Genomic DNA, 24,547 nt, shown 5'->3' with positions numbered 1-24,547 from the left:
ATCTATTTGCATCACGATTAAATTTTCAGATGAAACCATTCGTGTCCTGGATACCAGACCCAGAAGCCTTGGCCATTGATGCCTTTACCCAAGATTGGTCAAAATGGTTAATATATGCCTTTCTGCCTTTCAGCTTGCTGCAGAAAGTGCTCAACAAATGGCAGCGCGACAGAGCGGAAGGAATCTTGATCGTTCCAAAGTGGCCTACGGCAGTATGGTACCCCCAGATGTTGAAAATACTGACACAAGAGCCTGTTCTTCTTCCAAAGGGAAAGCTTACCATTCATCTACCACATACGCAAGATGTGCATCCGCTCCACAGGACTCTGCAACTTCTGGCTTGTTGCTTATCAGGAAATCCCTCGAAGCAAGAGGAGTTCAAGGTGAGACTTTCCAAGTTATCTGGGCATCGTGGCGACCTTCAACCAGACAGCAGTATGCCTCCTACCTCAGCAGATGGAGCAAGTTTTGTGTGCAGTGCCAGTGTGATCCCCTTCCTCCAACTATAGATGAGGTGTTACAGTTCTTGACTAAGCTGTATGAAGATGGCTTAGGATACAGTGCTATAAACACTGCAAGGAGTGCACTATCTGCAGTGGTTATTCTACCAGACAATAAAACAGTAGGATGTCACCCTTTAGTAATTCGATTTCTAAAGGGAATCTTTGAACTGTGTACACCACAACCAAGATACAATGAAACTTGGGATGTAGATAAAGTTTTGCAGTTTTTCAGAAACCTGGGTGAAAATTCTGAACTTTCATTGAAGGATTTGACTTTAAAATTGTGTTCCTTGTTGTTGTTAATTACTGCCCACAGAGTGCAGACAATTCATTTGATCAGGTTGAGAAATATTTGTTTTCATGATGATGGATGTACAATTTACATAACTGAAAAGTTGAAGCAGTCTAGACCTGGTTTTCATCCAAAACCTATGCAGTTACCTTTTTATACAGAAGACAAAACTTTGTGTGTGGTGACTTGTCTTAGACAGTACATTAATAGTACTGTAGAATTCAGATGTGAGAGTGATGAGACTGACCAGTTACTTTTGTGTTACCAACAGCCACATGGACCAGCGGCGAAAGACACCATAGCTAGGTGGCTAAAAACTGTACTCATACGCGCAGGAATTACAAATTTTGCACCCCACAGCTTTCGGGGCGCATCATCTTCAGCAATGTTCAAGTCGGGTGTTGCTGTTCAAGATATTTTGAAAGTGGCAGGCTGGTCAAATGTATCCACTTTCAAAAAGTTCTATAACAAACCACTGGAAAGTAAAGATAAATCAAACACTATCTTAAACTATTATGCGAAAGTTGGAAAATAAAAAACTTCCAGCTCAGTAATCGAACTTTGATTACATTCTGATAATTTGCATTGGGAAAGTTAAAAATTCAAGACAAGGGAGCTAACAAATGGAGATCTAGAGACAATTATCTCCCTGGCTCCATGTAAAAGAAAATGCAAATGGTTTTGTGGACAATTGATCCATTGTTTTCAAATGTGTTGTAGTGTTTATTGTTTCTTTGGTTATGAAGAAATTGCAATTCCCATAATGAATGGAGAATAAATGCATCACTTATTTTTTGTAATACATGGTTGTTTCAAACAATGTATGTTTGGTGAAAAGCCAAGACAGGTGTTCACTATTCTCATGTTGTCCTTTGAGAATAAATGTTTGACATTTCACTTTAGTGTGACTTTGATTATTCCTTTGTTTGAATTATAATCTTTAATCAACCAACTTTAAAATCTCACAAATCACGTAGTTTCGGTAAACTACCAGAAGTGGAATTCAAAACATAAACGAGTACTCACCTGAGTCGAAGTTTGTGTAGAATTCCACGATGTAGTTTACAGGAACGGAGGGATATGTGCCCACCCTTCAGTTTCACCCTCTCCAATAAAGGAAATAAGCTAATTTATCAAATGTAAATGCAACTAAAACATTTTTGGTTGCTTAAAGAAAAATCAGATCATCTGATATGGTTATATCAGATGACCTGTGCTGTGAAAAATGGCGTGTTTCCGGCGGTGTGCGCATCTCACATATCCCTCCGTTCCTGTAAACTACATCGTGGAATTCTACACAAACTTCGACTCAGGTGAGTACTTGTTTATGTTTTGAATCAATGTTGATAATTACCGCGGCGACTCATGGTCAATTTGCAACTTATCTCTGTAATCGCAAAATCCACAACGAAAAGTCATAAACACTTAAAAGAAAAGAAATATTCTCAACACTTACTGAACTCACAGGTATGATCGCAGCTCTGTACATTTTCAGACTGGAAGAAAAGCGTCAACAAGCTACGTTTGACGTCACATACAAGTTTGACGTGTTATCTCGTGCTACTGTGACGATGCTTTGTGGCCCGGAGTTGGATTCTAAAAATTCGTCTCCCTGTGGGTTATTGTGCATTTTGTTGCACAACCAAAATGATGACAAAAACGATGTTTGGTGACTTGTTGTCAGACCAGCATTTTGTTGTTGGTCCTCGGGGAGCATATTGCCTTTTGTCTCATATTTATCAACCGCGGCCTTCGGCCTTGGTCGATAAAGATGAAACAAAAGACGATATGGTCCCCTTGGACCAACAAAAAAGCTGGTCTGTCAACAAGCCACCAAACATCTTATAATGTCAAGTATTACCTCATAATGCAGTTCATATCCACTGTATGGCCTTGTGTGAGAATACTTTCACAATCACAGCATGTTCGTGTGCAAAAAAATTGCTGAGTAGCCAGAATGAGACTTTTTTGCTCAATGAGATATGTTCTGAAACTGGTCAGTTTGTGTCTGAGCTTTGAATGAATAGGTTTTTTTATTTACTCATCTTCCTTATCTAACGCTTTGAAGTGTAGGTAAGGGAGTGGCAGGCAGGGGCGGATTAGGGGGGTGGTTACAGGGGTTCCGGAACCCCCCCCCCTTGGCTGTTTATACATTTTTTTAAATTTTTTTTAAAGTTTGTGAATGTTGTTGTTTCTGTCTGTAAAGCCGGGGGAAGTGTTATTTGTTTAATCAGTAGCATTTTTGTACAGTTTTAACTGCCACTCCTATGCGACATGTCTTTCTTCTAACCATACTATACTAGATGAATACCCGCTTCGCCGGGTACGGCTTCGCCGAGAAGAAGTAGAGCCGAATACCCGGCTTTGCCGGGTGTACGACGGCTTCGCCGGCGCACCGTATGAAGGAAGGGAGATAAACGCGCAAAACACTGGAGAAGATAAGGAAGAGTTACTGGGAATGGATGTACAGAAAGACCAAAATCGGATCAGCGCTGCGCGCTGAGAGCACGCACGTGTTCAAAATTTTCCACGATTGTGTCCGGGGTCTACCTGAATATGCCCACCAAATTTGAAGCAGATCCATCGAGAACTTTGGCCGTGAATCGTGAACACACAGACAGACAGACAGACACACACAAGCCGTATATAGATATAGATGATGTCGGGAGCAGATATCATGGAAGATAAATTGCCATTATTTAATACTAACTTTAAAAGAAATAATGAGTGGCTGCTGACACCAGTTGATCATGTTTAAAATCACGGATAAGCCACAAATTGTTTATAAGATAGCTAAAATTCTTCAGCTTCATGGGGGGCTTTGCCTCCCAGACCCCCCAACGGGGCGTTGCCACGGTACCCCACCTCTACCGACCCCTGGTTGTAACCCCCCCCCCCCCCCCCCCCCCTTATATATTTCAGAAGAATGAGTAAAATGTTTTTTCCTTTATTTATTTATTGATCTTTCTTCATTATTTTCATTTTTGATGATGAAAAAGGTCGAGGTGTGTGCATGGAAATGGTGTGATTTCTGTTAATGAGTATTTTCCTTTGCCTGAGGAATGAAAAGGTAGCAGGGGGGGCAGGGTGCTGTGTGAAGAGAGGAGGGCACTGCAAGCTGCACTTACTCATGCCTGAGCTCCATCTCGGCCCACTCACACCACACAGAGGCCAGGTCATCAACATGCTTGTAGTCCACCTGCACCGCCTTGCTGAAGATCAGCCTCGCCTGTCAACATACACATCCCCCCAATTTGTATGCTAAGCTCTCCCAGCCTCGCCATCTGCACCCCATTAATGTACTTGTTATAAATACAGCATCACCCGTGCAGATATCAAGGCATCACAACAATGCATTAACAACACCAAGCTGATCTAGTGTATTTGGTTTAAATCAAAATTATGTACAATACAGTCACAATCCAAGACAGAAAGAAAAAACCTGTTACAGATCTTGAGCACAAAAACCCTTGAAAAAAACAGACAACACATACAACAGACAAATACAGTACTATGTTCTGAATTCAATGTATCATAAATAGGTTTTTTTCCACTGCTTTTGTGTGTTCATTTGAAGACATTACAGTGTTCTAGATGATCGAACGTGTAGCAAAGACCTGTACGCGTACGTGTAGATATTGCATCACCCCCGACTCACTTTTTTTCTCGGATGTTCCAAATCATACGTTCATGGGTGCAACCTGGAAAATTCCAAAAACCGGCAAAAGTTGGGGTCCAGCTTTTTTAGTATTTAAAATGCCAAAAAAAAACTCTCCTGGAACAAAAACAGCGGCAGCCGATGAAACCAAAAACCGGCTGCCGGCATGTAGCCGGCAGAGTTGCACCCATGTACGTTGTTGTGCTCCCACTAAGACTGCAGATCTTGGCAAACAAGTGAAGTAAAAACTAGATTTGATGACGTTACCCGTACACGTTCCCGTGCTGAAAAGTGCCACATCTAGATCTTGCTACAGTGGAACCCCCCATTTATGACTTTGAAAAAATCATGAAAATAAGGTCTTAAAAAGGTGTGGTTTTTTAAATGGGGGTTTGAGTTTTTGGGGCAGTCATGAACTTGGTTGCAGTGAACTGTCATCATAGTTTACACACAAACATACACACACTGTTGCAGTTTACTGTCATATCAACACACACACCCATACACACACATTACAGCAGAATAAACTAAACTCAAATTTGAAGGAAAATTTACTAATGGCGTAATGCTCGCTCCCCGCTGAGTGAAGCACATTTGAAATTGTGGCGTGTTAACCAACCAGTGAAATCCGGATGTCCTAACTCGATGGAAAGTATAACTCTTTCTTTCTCCAATCTTCGTTTGTCAACAAGTCGTCAGAAAACTGACAAGATAGCGTACAGAGGAAAACCGGATGTATTTGGATCTCGCACGTGCAAGATTTCGGTTTTTTTCCTTCTCGTCTCGCGATAGTTGGACGAACAAGAGCCGCCATGTTGTGTTTTCGTTTGCTAGAAAAACGCGCGAAAGTCATAAATCATCCCAAAAAGTTCGGTCGTAAGTTGCGTTTTGGGGCGAGTCGTCCACTGGGGGTTCATTATATAGTAAAATGCATCCGTGGTGACAAAATCAGTCGTAAAAAGGGGGAGTTCCACTGTATTACCAATCAATCTGCTTTGAGTTAAAGGCACAGTAAGCCTCCCGTAAACCATCACAGATACTGTCAGGCTTTTACACACAGTACAAACACCCTTTCATTTAAACACTCACCGCTTGAGAACATCCTAGGTGCCCTCCGTAAAGAGCGAGCAATTTTCAAAGAATTTATTTTTGCATGGTTTATCTTACCCCTGAGCCATCGTGAACCCGTGTGATCCAGTTTCCATTTTTCACAATGTAGTCGTCAGTTAGTAATTTGAATGCGACTCGATGTGAGCTTATCTGCAATAGCACGTTATTATGTACCTCTGACTATGCACGAAACAAACGGCTGTGGTTCACAAGAACTCTAGCGATGGCTTTTGACTGTTCAGAGGAACTGGTGATAGGCATAATCCGTCGTCTGCTACGAGAACCACGACCTTGCGTGACCCTGCTTCCGGGCTTTTCTTTTTTCAAACTTTCAAAACTTCGAATTGTACTGATCTTGTCTTGACGAAAAAAGAATTCTTTTATGATTTAAGAATGTTTGTGTAACAAGCTGTCAATCTATTATTTAGATTTTAAAAGTTAGGTCTAGGGCCAAAACGCACCACGGTCCGATTGTCTGAGAGACAATCCGCAAAATTAATTCTTTAAAAATTGCTCGCTCTTTACGTAGGGCACCTAGGATGTTCCCGTTCGATGAGTGTTTAAATGAAAGGGTGTTTGTACTGTGTGTAAAAACCTGACATTATCTGTGATGGTTTACGGGAGGCTTACTGTTCCTTTAAGATTTCAGGGAAACCATCCAAAACAGCATCTGAACCAGATTTACCTTATCCAATCAAGCCAATAACTTGTTGACTGAACAACAATGTGGTGTGCCTGCATACAGTAACTTACATCCTCCAGCTGACCGGCATCCTCATAAAATTTGGCGAACTCCACCCACAGTGTGTGAGGTTTGCCTGACGCCTGCTTTGGGTCCACTGTCTGTACTGCTTCTGTGTACGTGTTGATGATCTGCACAATGTACACACAATGGTACTTAAATAACAAGTCGCGTAAGGTGAAATTACTACATTTAGTCAAGCTGTGAACTCACAGAATGAAACTGAACGCACTGCATTTTTTTCACAATGACCGTAGTCCGCCGCTTGTGCATAACGGAGTGAAACTGACGAGCCTGTTCAGCGCGGTAGTGGTTTTGCTGTGCTGCATAGCACGCTTTTCTGTACCTCTCTTCGTTTTAACTTTCTGAGCGTGTTTTTAATCCAAACATATCATATCTATATGTTTTTGGAATCAGGAACCGACAAGGAATAAGATGAAATTGTTTTTAAATTTGGAAAATTTAATTTTGATCATAATTTTTATATTTTCAATTTTCAGAGCTTGTTTTTAATCCAAATATAACATATTTATATGTTTTTGGAATCAGGAAATGATGTAGAATAAGATGAACGTAAATTTGGATCATTTTATATTAAAAAAAAATTTATTACAATTTTCAGATTTTTAATGACCAAAGTCATTAATTAATTTTTAAGCCACCAAGCTGAAATGCAATACCGAAGTCCGACCTTTGTCGAAGATTGCTTTACAAAAATTTCAATCAATTTGATTGAAAAATGAGGGTGTGACAGTGCCGCCTCAACTTTTACAAAAAGCCGGATATGACGTCATCAACAGTATTTATCGAAAAAAAGAAAAAAACATCCGGGGATATCATTCCCAGGAACTCTCATGTCAAATTTCATAAAGATCGGTCCAGTAGTTTAGTCTGAATCGCTCTACACACACACACGCAGAGACGCACACACACACACACATACACCACGACCCTCGTCTCGATTCCCCCTCTATGTTAAAACATTTAGTCAAAACTTGACTAAATGTAAAAAGAAAACACACCAGTAACAAGGTTAGGTACGTTTATATCTATAATTTATATTTCGGCACTTACCATGGTACTTACTCAGGTACTCTTCACTCAGCAATAACATACATTCCAATTCACCACATAAGCATACAAGTGCACACACGCACACATTCAAATCACAGTATTTTGAACCAAATTCCTTTCCTTTCTTGCTTTGTCTCCTGTCCTCTGCTTCGCTGCATGTTCCGGGAGACCGCAGACCTGTTTACCCCCATAAGTGTTTTGGAGTAATGCTCAGCCCCAAAAATAGTAATCCTGGCACAAAAATAGTAATCATCCAGCATTCGCCGCCAATTACAACGCACATGACAACTGTGTCTGCGAAACGCAATCATGCACATAAATCCATCATTCACAAACAAAACACATCAGTTTTTGTAGTCATCTTAATTTCAAAGAAGATCACATCAAAAGCACATGCATCACTGATTCTTTTTCTTTTGCTCGTAGTAGGCCTTTTTCAGTGTGTCAAGCGCTTCTCTACTGTACTTGCGCTTGCCGAATGAGTGAGGGCGAGACTTCACCACTAGAAGGCTCTCCAGCGTCTCATCAGACAGGCATGATCTCTGGTCAGTCCTGTGCTTTTTCACCCCATTTTGCCATTGAACAAGAAGGGCAAAGCCCATACGACTCACATGCTTGACCTTGACCTTTACATGACCTTGACCTTCAGGGTCAAGGTCAAATAACTAAACCTATCAATGACATCATACACTAAGAACTGCTTTACACATTTTTCCTACCAAAATACATGTGACCTTGACCCAAGGTCAAGGTCATCCAAGGTCATGCAACACAAAGCTGTTAATTCAAGACATAGGAAGTACAATGGTGCTTATTGGCTCTTTCTACCATGAGATATGGTCACTTTTAGTGGTTCACTACCTTATTTTGGTCACATTTCATAAGGGTCAAAGTGACCTTGACCTTGATCATATGTGACCAAATGTGTCTCATGATGAAAGCATAACATGTGCCCCACATAATTTGTAAGTTTGAAACAGTTATCTTCCATAGTTCAGGGTCAAGGTCACTTCAAAATATGTATACAATCCAACTTTGAAGAGCTCCTGTGACCTTGACCTTGAAGCAAGGTAAACCAAACTGGTATCAAAAGATGGGGCTTACTTTGCCCTATATATCATATATAGGTGAGGTATTGAATCTCAAAAACTTCAGAGAAAATGGGAAAAATGTGAAAAATAGCTGTTTTTTAGACAACATTTATGGCCCCTGCGACCTTGACCTTGAAGCAAGGTCAAGATGCTATGTATGTTTTTTGGGGCCTTGTCATCATACACCATCTTGCCAAATTTGGTACTGATAGACTGAATAGTGTCCAAGAAATATCCAACGTTAAAGTTTTACGGACGGACGGACGGACGGACGGACGACTCGGGTGAGTACATAGACTCACTTTTGCTTCGCATGTGAGTCAAAAAAACCAATGCCAAACATGTGAATTAATAAAAAAAAAGTAAAAAAATATTTTTTACATTTATTTTTTTACTTTTCTTTTATTTAAGAAAATCGTAGTCTTGACACGGATAGCGGAATGGCGTATTTTTTGCAGAAAATCGTAATAAATTACGCCAAAATCGTAAGGGTAAACAGGTCTGGGAGACCATACTTGTTAAAGTCCTTCAAACACAGGTCTTAAAAGGGGGGAGTCTTTTGTTTGTTTGTTTGTTTGTTTGTTTATTTGTTGCTTAACGTCCAGCCGACTACGCAGAGCCATATCAGGACGAGGAAGGGGGGGATGAAGGGGGCCACTTGTCAAGCGATTCCTGTTTACAAATGCACTAACCCATTACTTGTGTCCCAGCAGGCTTTAGTAAAACTAAATTAATACCTACTGGAAGATTACCAGTTTCCAGTATGTTAAAATAGGCTTAACCTATCTACTGCTGGACTTACATCAGAACACTAACAGATTAAACTATACATGAATCGCGAGACAAGCGGCAAGAGAAGAGATTTTTGGAAAAAATACAGGTGAATGAGCAAGAAGGCAGAAAAAAGAAAAGAATTCATGAAGAAAAAGAGAGCATGACAGGAAAGAGGAACCAAAAATCTACCTAACAGCAAACTAGAAAGCTCCTGCGGTTCCAAAAACAGGAGGGGCCTTTAATTTCATAACCGCAGTGCCCCACTGCGGGAGGGGGAGTCTTTAAATGGATGTCAATGTACAGATGTGCCATCCAGAAAGTGTGAAAAACTAAGGTCTTAAAACAGGTTGCAAGTTCCACTGTAGCATGAACGGTCCAAAATGACTGCACCACTCGTATCCTGTTACCACCAGCAATTCCTTTTTATTGCCTTTTTCAATGCTAATAACTCTTATCTTACTATAACTGACTACTATAACAACTGGCATAGGTAATAATGTTAATAGCGCCATAAGCAACCCAAAAGAAACCACAAGTGTAACAGCTATTTATGTTACCTCCTGAGGTTTCCCCTCAAACAGCTTCACTCTCTTGTGCCACTCATGGACGTTGTGGGGATTCTGTCGTAGCAACACACTGCACATACAAACAATATACAATGAAAATCATGGAAATAAATCTTAACATATTCAGTCATACAATGCACTTGTTCCTCTCACTTAACAATGACAAAAGAGATTTTAAGTCAAACAACAAGGAGAAGAAAGACTGACTGTCACAGCTACTGCTAGGATGTGTCCACGCAAGACTTAAAGAGGCTCTCTAATGTACCTGCCCAAATAAAATAACAAGTCGCGTAAGGCGAAATTACTACATTATTTTAGTTCTGTGGAACTCACAGAATGAAACTGAACGCACTGCATTTTTTCACAATGACCGTAGTCCGCCGCTTGTGCATAACGGAGTGAAACTGACGAGCCTGTTCAGCGCGGTAGTGGTTTCGCTGTGCTGCATAGCATGCTTTTCTGTACCTCTCTTCGTTTTAACTTTCTGAGCTTGTTTTTAATCCAAACATATCATATCTATATATTTTTGGAATCAGGAACCGACAAAGAATAAGATGAAATTGTTTATAAATCGATTTCGGAAATTTAATTTTGATCATAATTTTTATATTTTCAATTTTCAGAGCTTGTTTTTAATCCAAATATAACATATTTATATGTTTTTGGAATCAGGAAATGATGTAGAATAAGATGTACGTAAATTTGGATCGTTTTATATAAAAAAAAAATTAATTACAATTTTCAGATTTTTAATGATCAAAGTCATTAATTATTTTTTAAGCCACCAAGCTGAAATGCAATACCGAAGTCCGGCCTTCGTCGAAGATTGCTTGGCCAAAATTTCAATCAATTTGATTGAAAAATGAGGGTGTGACAGTGCCGCCTCAACTTTTACAAAAAGCCGGATATGACGTCATCAAAAGTATTTATCGAAAAAAATAAAAAAACGTCCGGGGATATTCCCAGAAACTCTCATGTCAAATTTCATAAAGATCGGTCCAGTAGTTTAGTCTGAATCGCTCTACACACACACACGCACAGACACAGACACACATACATACACCACGACCCTCATCTCGATTCCCCCTCTATGTTAAAACAATGTAAAAATGTGCCTCGTTTCCCAGGCATGAAATCACAGAATTGAAAAAAAAATCATAAAACTATGATCCCTGGATTAGTTTTTGTGGGTCTCTAAAGTGATCTCTGGAGCTTTAAATCTGCTGCAATTGGACATTACATACCTGTTAAGGAGCAGTGGTCGTCGATCCATCAAGGATTCAAGCCGAGCTAATCTCAATTCCAGTTCAAGATCATCTGAAAAATCATAACGTATCCCTGTGATAACTCTCAGATTCATGGGCTCACCAACAAATACTTGCTTTATTATTGTAAAAAAACAACTTGTGAAAATCGATCTTATCAAACTATTTCATGCACATGTGTATTGTTTTCTGCACTTCCATGGAGCCTAACATTGCACATTTTTCTTGAGTAAGTCTTCAATTCAAAAGAAGACAAGGTGTGCTCAATTTCCTCTAACCAAAGAATCAGAATGCACTTCTTTGATTCACAAAGCAAACTACATTCACAGATCTCATAACTGACAGCTCTCTTGGAATGTGCTTCTCAGTAGAAAAAAATCATTATTAGACATGCAAAGGTCAGCATCATTCATGAGGTAGATATGAGGCCTTGCATGCTCACTGAAAATATTCAAATTTCAGTACTACTAACTGTCCCTCTGTATTGTATGATATACCATGCAGGAAGTTGTTTTGGTGTCATTCACTCACCTTCTTCTGTTGCTCCTGTTTCTTCCATGGCTTCCATCTTAGAGGCAATGCTGCTCTTTTCAAACTGGGCATAGGCGTCAAAGACCTGAGTGAAGTCTCGCACTGTGATGACTGTTTGTATGGCTTCTTCATAGATGTCACGAGCCTATTGCCAGAACATACAGGTTACACAGCACAAAATAGAATTAAGAAACACAACAGCAGGCGACACCTTTTGTTCAGGCACAATCTACATCAAACAACCTAAGAAGAATGGGACCTGATTTAATTTTGTTGCTGGTTCAATGGTGTCTACAACACAAGCATCACTCAAAGTTAGCGTATAACAAGCTTTCACTTAAGGGGAGGTGGGCCAGTGCACTACCTTTTTTTTAATTTTCAATGTTTTATTGTGTCTGAATGTTATTTTATGAAAGAAATGAACAAATGATGACAAAGAATAGTCACTTTTTGTATTTTCGGTTGCTAGTTTTTGTTTTACGCGACAAAAACAGTCAAAATACAGACAAAAGTGGAGTACAGGAGATACACGGATTTTCATCAGATGTGATTGTCACACTTCTAATTATTGTTTTATTTTATCCTTCTGGGTATGCTCTATGGGATTACGAAGCAGATCTTGTTTATTATATTTATATTTGGAGTTAGGAACACTTCTTTGTTACAACTGTCAAACTTTAGGGTAACGCTTGCGAAATTATTTTTTGAAATAATCTGGATATGACTATAATAAAATTTCAGCAAAATCCCTTCGTAATCCCCCAGAATGTTATATTCTGCACAAACTACAAAAGAAAATATTGCTCTAGCTAAATTACAGCCAGAGAAATCGCGTAACCCAAGACGTAACCGTAGGCAAAATGGCTGAACTGAGAAAAACGACATTGAAGATTGAACACCACAGAAACACTATTGAAACAGACACACAAGGACAAAACTGTGTTATGAATGAACAGCTTAGTTTATTTGAATTGCAAACTACTTAGCCTTTAGCACTCCAGCAGAGAATTTATGCGTCCATCCCTTCTTTCCCTCTGTCAACCAGCATGGGGATACTGCCCCAGCGCTAAACGGCGTGTATCAATGACCCGATTCTCGTTTGTATTTGCATGCGAGAATAACGGTATTTTTAACGGTAACTTACTTGAGCCAGAACGAGACTTATTTCCTTCCGTTATCTCGTCGATTTGTTTGTTTCCTCGAAGTTTTCTGCTTTTGTTTTTACATCGATACAGTACTTTGGTGCTTCGACAAGCAAGATGGAGGATGATGAGTTTGAAACTTTCGTTTGAGTTGTTTTTTGACAACAAATCGTACGTGGAATCTGAACGATTTACTGAGGAAGCTCTTCGCAATGAACTGTGTATCGCGGTGAAGAAAATGACACAGTTCGTCAAGACAGTGACGGAATTTACGAAAGCGCAGATTGATACGAACAGTTGCTGATCCAGTTTCGTTCGGGAAATGGCAGGCCCAGCAAACATTACCGATAATCTGACTGATGTTGGATACTTTCTACTGTTTTTGTTTTTTTGCGTAGCAAATGCTCAACTTGCTTGTCGAGGAGATACTGCACAGAAACTGACTCAAATTCAGCGCAAAGCAAGCCAGTGCCGAGACGTAAAAAGTGTGCTGCATGGCGTGTTCGGAAATGGCGACCTGTGGATCTGCGTGGAGATCAAAGCTTTCCTCTGTATCGGAAACACCGACAGAATCCAAACTTTGGCCTAGTACCAGCGGAACTACTTGTTGTTGCTAACCGAACTAATAAAGACATTGTCCTCTTTCTTATTTCGAGCCATTGTTATCGTATCAAAGGTTGTTTCTCAAGGAAAAATTCGCTTTCGGTTGTCACCGATCGTTTGATGTGTAACCAGGATGTTGTAAAACCGAGGGAACTTCGGGTGTTCCCGTCATGGCCGAGAGTCTCTTCGGTAGTTTCCGTATGCAAAATTCGTAAGCTGAGCATGCGCACTCACAAAGTAAACTGGTTCCCGATTTCGGTTTATGACACGAACCAATGGATGTCGAGTACCTTCCAAATAAGGACATTTCCGTTCGATTACGATTGCTGCCTTTGCAACGGACAAGTGGCTGAGTGAATGGAACATTCATCAAAACACTGATGTCATGTTATCGGTCAAGAGGTATGTCGTGAATGCACTGTTTTGCTGAGGACAAAGCCGTAACTAGCCTTTGAAATGAGACATTTTTTGGCGGGGGAATATCGACTACAGAAGACAATCAATGCCACACATGTTCACATTTTGTCTTTATTGACAGATAAATAGGACACTTTTGACAAAAACACCGACACACATGGATGATAGGTATGTTATGGAAACATAATCTGCTAAAATACCCAAAACAGTGTTTTGAACGATTTGGTCAATTTTGCACTGGCCCACCTGTCCTTAAATTAGTAAGGATGATGAGCTTTCACTCAAAAAGCCGCTCATTAGCAATAGCAAATTCTCCCTATCACATTCAGGATTGACAGATTGACAAAAGTTGTTCAAATGAAACGTGTGAAAGATCCCTAACTACTAGGGCTACCCACCCTTTCCATGTGAGCTCCACGGACATAGTAGTCAGCCAGCGAATTCCATAGTGCTGCAATCTGATCTGTGTAACGCTTCAATCCCTGGCGAATGATAGGCTCGATTTTGAGTGACGTCACTTTGTTTGGATTTTCTGCAATCAGCTCACACAGCTCATTCCACAACTGTAAATATAAAAAAATTAATGATAAAATCAGAATAAAAAAAGTAATAAATATGTTGAATAAAAAAAATCAAAAGCAAGCATTACTGTGAGAGTGAGACAGTACCGTATTTTATGGCATCTATTTTACTCCACACGGACCCCTGCATAAGTGAGAGAAAAAATTGTCGTTGTCAATATTTTCGTGATCATTCGCCCAGCCAATATCAGCCATGCCCAAAACAAAATGTTTTGCATACGATGCAAAGTTTAAATAAAAAAAGATGATCGCGCTCGCAGAAGCAAAAAGGAAAGGGAAACAGAGTTCAACTGAATACTTGTGAGAAGACTTGAACATCATTCCGAACATAATGTAGGATGGCCTAAGCTCAAACAGAGCTGTATAGTGGATCCAGCTTCAGCCAGCTATTACTCGCAGGCTTATGTTACCACTACACAACGTTGACTCAAAATAATATGAATGATGAAGGCGAAGTGCATTGTCAAGTTTACTATGTAGGCGGAATAACCTTATCGGTCCGAACACAAACAACAATCTGCCTAGAAATCCTTGAGCATGAAAACTTTTAATGTGCAGAAGTTACATAGAAAAATATGTCACAAAATCTGATTGGACCCGACAACATTGTAAATATGGATGAAGTTCCGGTTACTTTGGACATGCCTCTGTCAAAACTGAACTGTTGACACGAAAGAAAAGCAGCCAACACAAGTTGAAAATGCTTTTTTTCCCCCAATAATACGGGGTGCGCCTAATACACTGCATCGCCCTGCAAAATATGGTCATGAATACTCAAACTGTGAGAGTGACAGCAGCGCCTGTATTCCTGCAATGCAATCATCAAAGAAAGACCTGCAAACAAAACAAGGGCACAGCTTCAGGAGGAATGAAAGAATTATGGCAATCATACAAAGCACAATACTCTTAATCAAGGGTCATTAATTTGTTGTCACTATCTCACGTAGTCCTGTGATTACTGGTGAGTTTAAGAAACAGAAGCCATACATTGTTGGATACATATTGTGCATGAAAGTAACGAGAGCAAAACAGAGCCAGTGATCAATGACACACCTGGTGTTTGGATTTGCCTTCCTTGGAAACAAAAGTTTCCTCGTTGATGATGTCAGCCAGACGAATGGCAGCCTCGTCCAGCCAACCAATGGAAATGAGGTAATCAATGTACTCCTCCGCGTTCTCCTTTTGCAACTGTAATGACAAAGTTTATTCAAAATATCTTGATTTATCTTTAATCAGGAACACAGATATTTTTTTCACCACTTTGCACTGGCTCATTAGATGAATGCTTATTGACGTTTGAATAACATCATATCTTGAACAAGTTGATGACAGGCATAAAAAGAAACAACATCTGACTGAGTGTCCTCTTCGGGCTCACTGTTAGCATTAAACTTTGGCCACTTCAAACCTCACTGACTACAGACAAATAATCTGGAAATGAATGCCTTTCATTTGTAATTATAATAATTATCCTTTCTTCCGAATCTGACCAGTAAACCCTTGCAAAAGCACTTTCATTCGACAGCAGATCCTAAGACCAGTCCATGTGCAGCCGGCCATCCAGCTGAGTGCAGGAGACAGGTAGAACTTGGGTACCTTGAGATGCCTCCTATAGACCCGCACGGCTGTCTCTGGTAGGTCATGCAGCCTGACAAACTTGAGGTAGATAGGCCACACGCGGTTGTGCTGAGTGACTGGCAGGGCTCGCAGGGCACGGTCAAATGTGCGACGAGTGCGAGTTATCTTCCCTTGGTCCATTAAAAACTGGACATAGTCAATCCAGATCCGAGGCATCTGCAAGTCACAAAATGAATCAACATGTATACAAAATGCACTGCGACTCAGTGTTTTCTATTTTAGAATAAGAAACACTGAGTCGCAGTGCAGTACCAGCACGATATAACTTGAAATTACTGTAACACTGACTGCAGATTTTATTTACTCATAAGTCCCCAACTCAATCCCTGTTGTCATTGTTGCTGATAAAAAGGTTATCAGCTTCTTCAAAACCATATGCAATACCATTTAAGTGACAAAGCAACAATACCAACTACTTCAATGTATAAGAGAGATAAGCTGCTGACTGATTACAAACTGTCACTTTTTCTTTGGCTAAATCGGTCATGTTGCTGGGAGCATTTATTTCCATCTGCACGCTACTGTTCTGCCTTAACCGTCAGTTCAAGTTAACGCTTTACCTCCTTACTAGAACACACTTAAGTTAAACTAAAGAGGGGAGACTGTAGCCGACCTTATGCATGAAGACAAGCGCTCTCTCAAAGGCACTGTTGGCGTCCTCATATGCTGGGTCCGTCACACAGCGCCCTCTGACCTGCCTCCTCACCACCTTCAGGTAATTGTACCACAGCTTGTAACTGCAAGCATCAGACACAGTACACTCTTGTGCAAGTTTCAAACAGAAAGACTGGTCATCTTCTTGTTGCACGCTTTACATAAACTTTGATTACTGTAGCGTGTGAATTCTTGTAGTTGTAACTTGTATATAAAAAATAAGAAATTCCTCCGAGGTAGGAAAAACACCCCCGTCAAAGGGAAATAACCTTCTCAGTTGGTGGCAGTGACTGAGTGAGAATGGTTATTTCCCTTTGACCATTAATATGTCCCTCTATAAGTCCTTGTATAATTTTAATCCACCAATAACTCCCTAACCGTGTGTTTGACTGGTCCCAATTTTTGTAAGGACCGTCTCAGGAATGTAAAGAACCTGTTCACCAAGTTTGGTGACGATCGGTCCGTTCATTCTTGAGATCTATATGCGAACACAAACACACAAACAAACACATCGACCGAAACCTATACACACCCCTATACCGGGGGTGTAAAAATTGAAAGGCATTAATTTATAACTGCTTGACAGGCAAGTACAGCAAAAAGATACTGAAAATCACCAAAAAGGTTATTCCACAAATCAAAACGAATTTATCTAGTCTACATGTGCTAAAAATGAAAGGAATGAAAGTGCTGCCACCCCAAACCTGCATGCACCCCATCCAGTTTGAGCAACTTGGCCCAAACAAATATTGATGACGACATGGATAGTCGCATACAATTTTCATTATTATCACTTTTAAAATCAAGGACAAATGTGCACACTCCAGAATGAGATTGACAGCAACTGGCACTCATAGTCATACCCCCCTTTTCTGGGGATGCATGCTTGGTATTTTTATTTCTACAACCCACTGAAATCTGACAATGACATATGTATATATTACTAGATGATTACCCGCTTCGCCGGGTGGATCGCGAGACGGAGTATGCAGCGTGGCGGTTCGCACGTGTTGACGTGATTGACGCCACACGAAGGAAGGGAGATAAACGCGCAAAACACTGGAGAAGATAAGGAAGAGTTACTGGAAATGGATCTACAGAAAAACCAAAATCGGTTCACCGCGCCGCGCTTAGAGCACGTGTTGAAAATTTTCATCGACCAGATTGTGTCCGGGGTCTACCTGAATATGCCCACCAAATTTGAAGCAGATCCATCGAGAACTTTGGCCGTGCATCGCGAAGTGACAGACAGACACACACACAAGCCGTATATAGATATAGATTAAAGGTTTTTTTCTGGGCGTACTTGGTCTTGTGCTTGCATGTACGAACAAAGGGGGATAAGGCACTAGCAGGTTGACCTGGGAGACCGTGAAAATCTCCACCCATAACCCACTTTAGGTAGCCGCAATTCAAACAGTCAAGCTTCGACATAGGCGGCAGAGCGTCTTATCCCTTAGGCTACTGCGCCTGTCCGAGTCAATAGTTCGAAGAGGCCCTTCAACACTTCAAAGTTACACTTTGGAGACCAGTAAGTATTTTTACCTTCCTGGGAGCTGTTTGAGGGCACGTTCGTAGATGGTGTTGATGACCTCTTTAGAAGCTTCTTTCTTGAATTCAATGTAACGTAGCCAACATTTCACAGAGTAGGGATTTCTAAGGATGTCTTCTTCATAAGCCACATCTTCTTCTTCCTGAAAAAAACAATCCCATAGAATGAAAAGTGCAACAAAACTGTTAATTCAATCTGAAATAGAGCACAAATTACAGAAGTATGTGGAGCAGTCTGCTGCGAATTAAAGGTGACATAATTTTATCACTTTCATTATTGACAGTTTCACCCTTCCTATCCTATCCTTATTGATAACTCGAAGACTGGTGCTGTTAAGTGTAAGGAAGGAAGAAAATGAACATTAAGAGAAAGAGAAAAAGTGATCGACCATTCATAGAATGCTGGTCATTGAATGCGAATAGCGAGAAGGAGAGTGCATGGTGGGACTGGGAGTTTGATGATGGCCCCATTCGTGGATTTTTTTGTTGTCAAAAATTTCCAAGGACTCAGAGACAAAACACATTTTGACTGGAACAACATTAACCTTTAGCACGCCAATGGCGCCCATGGTCGCTTATCATCACCTCTCTCCTGCAGCCAGTGGCGATTGAAATTGCCAAGATTAGGGTGTTTGAGTTTCCTGCCGGTCTGTTCATTTGTATACAACCTTGACTCGTATCCGGTTTCAAAACGAGGCTCTCTACTTTCGTTGAAGCTGTTGGTCAATTTTGGTCGTGTTTACGGATTTTGGGAGAGAATCAAAACACAACTCACAATGAAGGGTGAAGGGTTTGAGAAGCTTTCAGCCCTCTTTCTCTATCAACATTCTGGCAATGAATTTGGATGTTTTAGGCCAGAAAATTCTTCAACAAATAGTTGATGGTCAGCGATGTGCATGTGGAGGAATCGAACTGTGATACTAAGTCGGGCATCGATGACAAAAAGTGAGTGCAAAGTAGATATTTTGATGCCTGGCTGGTCGAGATTTTTTTTATGGAGATAACAGTTCTGACCAAAATCCCTGCAGCCGCAGGTTTGTCAGAGGCAGATTTATTATCTTCCTGTCTCTCACGGACAACCTGGTCCATTTTCTAGTCACAGAAATGATCGCTGTGTGCACATAACACAGCGTGATGTAAATCGTACTGAGATGAACTTTTTCAATCCTGCGTCTTGTTTTTTTTTGCTGGCCTCTAAAAACATTCATCTTACGACTTATATTGGTCAGCTGTCTTTTGAGAACTATAGGATTAAGTGTATCAAGTCTCTGCATCATAAGGATGTTTTTTGTTTTGTAAGTATTATACTCATGTGCCTGACAGTTCAAACAAGCAAGTGAAGAATGCTGTTGTTTATTTATTTATTTACTACTACAGTGGAATCCAGCTATAACGAACCTGGTTATAACGAAATCCCTCTTATAACAAACTGCCATTGATTTCCCGGCAGACAGCCTTCTATTTCTTACTTGTTACTTTCCGGCTACATCGAACCTTTTGAACTCATTTGCATAACGAACCCCTCTTTTAACAAACACGTTTTCATCGCCCCAGAGCCGCTTTGTCTCTAAAAGTCACAAGGCTACAACAATCTGCGTGTGAGGCGAGATCAAAGGCAGGTCCATTGTGATAGCTGGGTGGCCTTGTTTATAGACACTGACCTTCTTCCCAGGGGTCATTGACCCAGTTTTAGCTATGAGAGGTGGTTCCCCTTTCATATGAGAGAGGAAACACTTCCTGCACCCGGGTCAGTGACCGAGTTTAACCTATGGGGAGTTTAACCTATGGGGCGGTCTCTTTGATGTCTTGAGAGGAAACTTGGCCAGGGTAGTACATGCACCAGAACTGGTGGGCACCATGAAATCGGAGATTGATCAGAATGTACATGTACATGCTTTTACACGACTTTTTAAATTTTACTTCTAAAATTGTGACAGTAAAGTGAACATTTGAACTATGCCTCTCTCTGTGGATTATATACTGTTCAAAAAAAGAAACGCATAGTTGCTACTTGCCAAATTAGTTTTTTTTGTCGAAAAAATTAACAGAAAATCCAATATTTAGATTATTTGTTTGAAATTTGGTATGGACACAGTTGAATGCACACACAGTTCATTTGCATCTTCAAATCAATCAGTCAATCAATACGATTGGGTGCCGAGGCTGTCAAGTCAGTAGGGGGTGTGACTGCCTTGAGCAGCAACAACTGCCCGGCACCTTCTGGGCATGGACTGGATCAGATGCCGGATATCTTGCTGTGGGATGGTGTCCCACTCCTCCTGAAGTGCCTGCAATAGATCGCGGTGATTTGCCGGCGCTTCTTCTCGCCTGCGCACACGTCTGTCCAATTCATCCCAGAGGTGTTCTATCGGGTTCATGTCTGGCGACATGGATGGCCAGGGAAGCACCTGGACATGGTGGTCGGTGAGGAACTGGGTGGTGAGTCGTGCTGTGTGCGGGCGAGCGTTGTCCTGCTGGAATATGGCATCCTGGTCAGCCAGAAGAGGAAGGGCGTGTGGGCTCAGAATTTCCTCCACGTATCGCTGGGCAGTTATGCGCCCTTGGACGTGCACCAGGGTGCTCCTTCCAGCGGTATTGATCGCCCCCCACACCATGACGCCTCCACCACCATGAACGGGTGCCTCATCCACACAGTTGGGCGCGTAACGTTCGTTTACTCTCCGGTAGACCCTCCTCCGACCATCATGTCGCTGGAGCAGGAAGTAGGACTCGTCGCTGAACCACACGTGTCTCCAGTGATTCCGGACGGTCCAGCGAAGGTGCTGGTTGCCCCACTGCACTCGGTTCTGGCGATGGCGGCGGGTGAGGACAGCTCCTCTGTGAGGTCTGCGAGCTCTCAAACCAGCTTCATGCAGGCGGTTCCGCACGGTCTGGTCCGATAATCGGTGTGGCCCGGGGAGAGCCTGGACAGAAGATGAGGCCGACAGGAAACGATTCCGGAGGTGGCGGAGCCGTATGAAGCGGTCGTGAGCAGCAGTTGTCGCCCTTGGTCTTCCCGCTCGTGGCAAGTCAGCAACGGAGCCAGTGGCTTGAAACCTGACCCACAGTCTACTGATGGTGCTCTGGGACACGTGGAAGTGCCTGGCGATTGCACTTGGACTTTGGCCTGCTTGTAAACGACCCAATGCAATTTGGCGGTCTTCTCTGCTCAATCGGGCCATCTTTCGTCGCTGAATTGTCGTCTGATTTCTTTGTGGCGAACAATCCGCTTTTATGGGTTTTGGAAGACATGGTGAGAGCTCAATATTCCTCGAGTTTCACGAGATTACACTGAAGCATGACGAGTGGTCATGCCAAATGAGCAATTTTGACATTGTAGCCACTGATAACGCATGCGTCACGTGCAGAGCTCACTTGTGGCAATGGACGAAAGGTCGACGACCAGATAAACATTTTCTGCAGTTTGGTGGATATCCTTGTAGCCATATAACTAAATTAACCAAATATTACAAGCTATGCGTTTCTTTTTTTGAACAGTATATTATGAAGCTGTTGAAAACATGCAGAGATTGTACTCTCCAAGGAAAGATCGATGGGACGATCATTTGAAGGTGAGTGTGAAAACTTGTCTTAAGGCCATTTAGGGTTGAAAACTCTACAGCGAATTGCTGATATAACGAACTAAAATGTATCTCCCTTGAGATTCGTTGTACCCGGACTTCACTGTACTACTCACAGACAAAACCACAAAGCATACAAAGTGTCTGCGTGATCTTCTATGTTTATTGTAGCCACATGCACAATTTCACATCAATGGTATCGTTCAAATGGAAAATTTTATAAGTAAATTTTCATTTGATTAATATACTTACCCTTATCACATATAGCATTTGACACAGTCTGAGATGCTAGGTACTGAAAACGCTTACCTGTCTAACAATTTAAAAGGGAAGCAATCCCATCACCAAAAAGGCTTACAAATAGCCCTGGTAATGAGCCGGTACCCCGGGAGTTACCTCCCATATGGTGGATACTACGTCACTTCCTCTAACAACACATGGCAAATCATTCGTGCGGAAACCACAGCGGACGAAGTCTGGTGTGACCAATAACCATGAACAACAAGAAGAGCAAACGCTCGATCGAGTCACTTTCGCAGTTCTGAATATTATATGAGGCATCAGATGGACAGGAAGAAATTGCTATTCACAACACAATGAGTCACGTTCACATAAAATTTGAGCCCGGTCACTTTTATAGTTTCCGAGAAAAGCCCAACGTTAAGTTGTGTGTTGCCGAACAGAAAAGGCTAGTTATCTCCCTTGTTTTTCTGATAACGTTCGTAAAAGGCTACAGATGTAAATACTTTGATGTAAAGAATAATCCTACAAAGTTTCAATCACATCCGATGAACTTTGTCAAAGATATAAAATGTCTAATTTTTCCTTTGACGCTGACCTGTGACCTTGAAAAAGGTCAAAGGTCAACGAAACCATCGTTAAAGTGTAGAGGTCATTGGAGGTCACGACTAAACAAAATATGAGCCCGATCGCTTTGATAGTTTCCGAGAAAAGTCCAACGTTAAGGTGGTGTCTACGGACGGCCGGCCGGACAGACTAACACTGACCGATTACATAGTCACTTTTTCTCAAGTGACTCAAAAATGGCTCAAAGCCATAGTGTCCGCAGTTCAGTCTGCTTGTAGGTACTTGAAAGCGAATCAAGAACCCAAAGCCAAAACACGACTGGTAAGCATACAGGAACCAGCCAAAAGACTCCCGAGACAAAGTGTTCTCGGGAAACTGGAAATTTAAATTCGAGACCAAATCAAGAGCCTTCCTGAGTTTGGGCGAAAAACCAGAACGCGTCTGTCCACATCTGAAAGACTGAGGGGCAGACACAGAGACCAACAGGCAAACGCCATAGTCATAGTTGCCTGTGAAAGAAGGGTGACTGTAAAAAGAAACCCGACCTAACGGAAGTCGTTCTGACTCACCTCAGAAAAAGGATGAAGAAAGATTAGAAATCCGCCGACACAGGAACCGGAAATGCCATTGTCACACCGCGAAATGCAGGAGACAATAGCACAGGCCAAGGCTAAGAGCCAAGATGCCCGTAGGACAGCCATTATTCAGAAGTACCCGCCGAACACAGGTCAACGAAAGAAAACAAAAGTTCCAGCTGCCCCAAAACGATGCTGGGCTATGAGCCCACAGCAAAGAAACAGGAACATTAGCCAGCCCCCCTGCCAGAAGGAGAGGACTGGCCAAACTGAGAGAGAAGATAAGTCACAAACAAGAAGGGCAAAGCCCATACGACTCACATGCTTGACCTTGACCCGAGAGAAACGCTGACATGCGCGTGTGCACGGCATGAGCATAAAGCTGCGCAGAAAGACGCATTTGTTCGGCTGAAACTTTGGCCAAAGTAGCGAGCAGCGTCGTCACATCCTTTTCACTCGCGTCCTGTCGAAACTCAAACGGTTCCAAGGACGTAGTGATAGAACGGGAGAGGGACCTGAGTAGCGTTTCCGAAAGAGAAGCTAACTCAAGGTTGTATCTCCCTGTTTCCTCCAATGCTACGAGAGCTGACTCTGTCCCTATTGTAGCCATCCTCCCTGAGTGTCGCTAACTCCGGTGTAACCAGAAGTGGAGCACGTGGTAGAGAAAAAGTGTCAAAGAGATTGTGTGGCTTCGAGTTCAAAAAGAACTTCCGGGCTTAGGGGTTGGCTGTGCGGAGGCTAGCCACGGCTGTGCTAACTCTCGTGCCGGACTGTGCCCGAGAATAACTCCGGGATATTTTGTGGTGGGTGAGCAGTCGGTAAGGGGGCAGCAGGGGAGGAGCCCAGGAGAGAGGACATGATGAAGAACAGCTCCCTGGATGATGAGGCGTTGGCGATGCAGTCGTGGAAGTGCTCGACCTTGGCAGCAGTGATGGCTTGCGTGACTCGAAGCAGCGCATCCCTGAGAATCTGCCGGTGAACCTCCAGGCCAGAGTGTCGCCATGCACGCTCCGCTCGCCGTCTCTCGATCTTGGCGGCTGTGATGTCCTCAAGAGAACCAGGGAGCCGGCTGTCGCTCAGAAACTGCGCATAGGGATGGCGGGGCGTGTTTGTCGAGGAGCTGGCGCAGAGTCAAGCTGAAGAAATGGGCGGGGTCAGAGGACGGGTCTCGCTGGGCAAGCAGCAGGGCAGCTTCGTCTCCAAAAGCATCTGTCTCAATGTCTCGTAGCTTGCGACGTGTGACCATCTTCCGCTTCTGTGCTGGCTTGGTGATGTTGACGACGAAGTTGATGGCAGTGTGGTTGGAGACAAGGTGGTCGTTGGCGACGAGGCTGGAGAACAGATTGTCTGAGGGTCGAGTGACAATCCAATCCAGGATGTGGCCACGGGAAA

At 42.1% G+C, this 24,547-nt stretch overlaps 1 protein-coding gene across 1 annotated transcript in view; it reads right to left on the bottom strand.

Annotated features, from left to right (window-relative positions):
* The window catches only part of LOC138949177 (pre-mRNA-splicing factor SYF1-like), a 62,807-nt gene that overhangs the window by 31,002 nt on the left and 7,258 nt on the right, over positions 1-24,547 (bottom strand). The window contains exons 2-11 of the mRNA XM_070320949.1: positions 18,187-18,335; positions 16,601-16,724; positions 15,946-16,143; positions 15,403-15,537; positions 14,167-14,331; positions 11,607-11,751; positions 11,055-11,127; positions 9,802-9,880; positions 6,317-6,436; positions 3,924-4,024 (exon numbers count right to left, since the gene is read on the bottom strand). Of these exons, the coding sequence (XP_070177050.1) occupies positions 3,924-4,024; positions 6,317-6,436; positions 9,802-9,880; positions 11,055-11,127; positions 11,607-11,751; positions 14,167-14,331; positions 15,403-15,537; positions 15,946-16,143; positions 16,601-16,724; positions 18,187-18,335 (1,289 nt within the window). The remainder of the gene's footprint in view (positions 1-3,923; positions 4,025-6,316; positions 6,437-9,801; positions 9,881-11,054; positions 11,128-11,606; positions 11,752-14,166; positions 14,332-15,402; positions 15,538-15,945; positions 16,144-16,600; positions 16,725-18,186; positions 18,336-24,547) is intronic.

Source organism: Littorina saxatilis, linkage group LG15 (assembly GCF_037325665.1).
Source record: "Littorina saxatilis isolate snail1 linkage group LG15, US_GU_Lsax_2.0, whole genome shotgun sequence".
NCBI lineage: Eukaryota > Metazoa > Mollusca > Gastropoda > Littorinimorpha > Littorinidae > Littorina > Littorina saxatilis.
The sequence above is the reverse complement of the archived record's forward strand: the minus strand, read 5'-3'. Positions and strand labels throughout refer to the sequence as shown.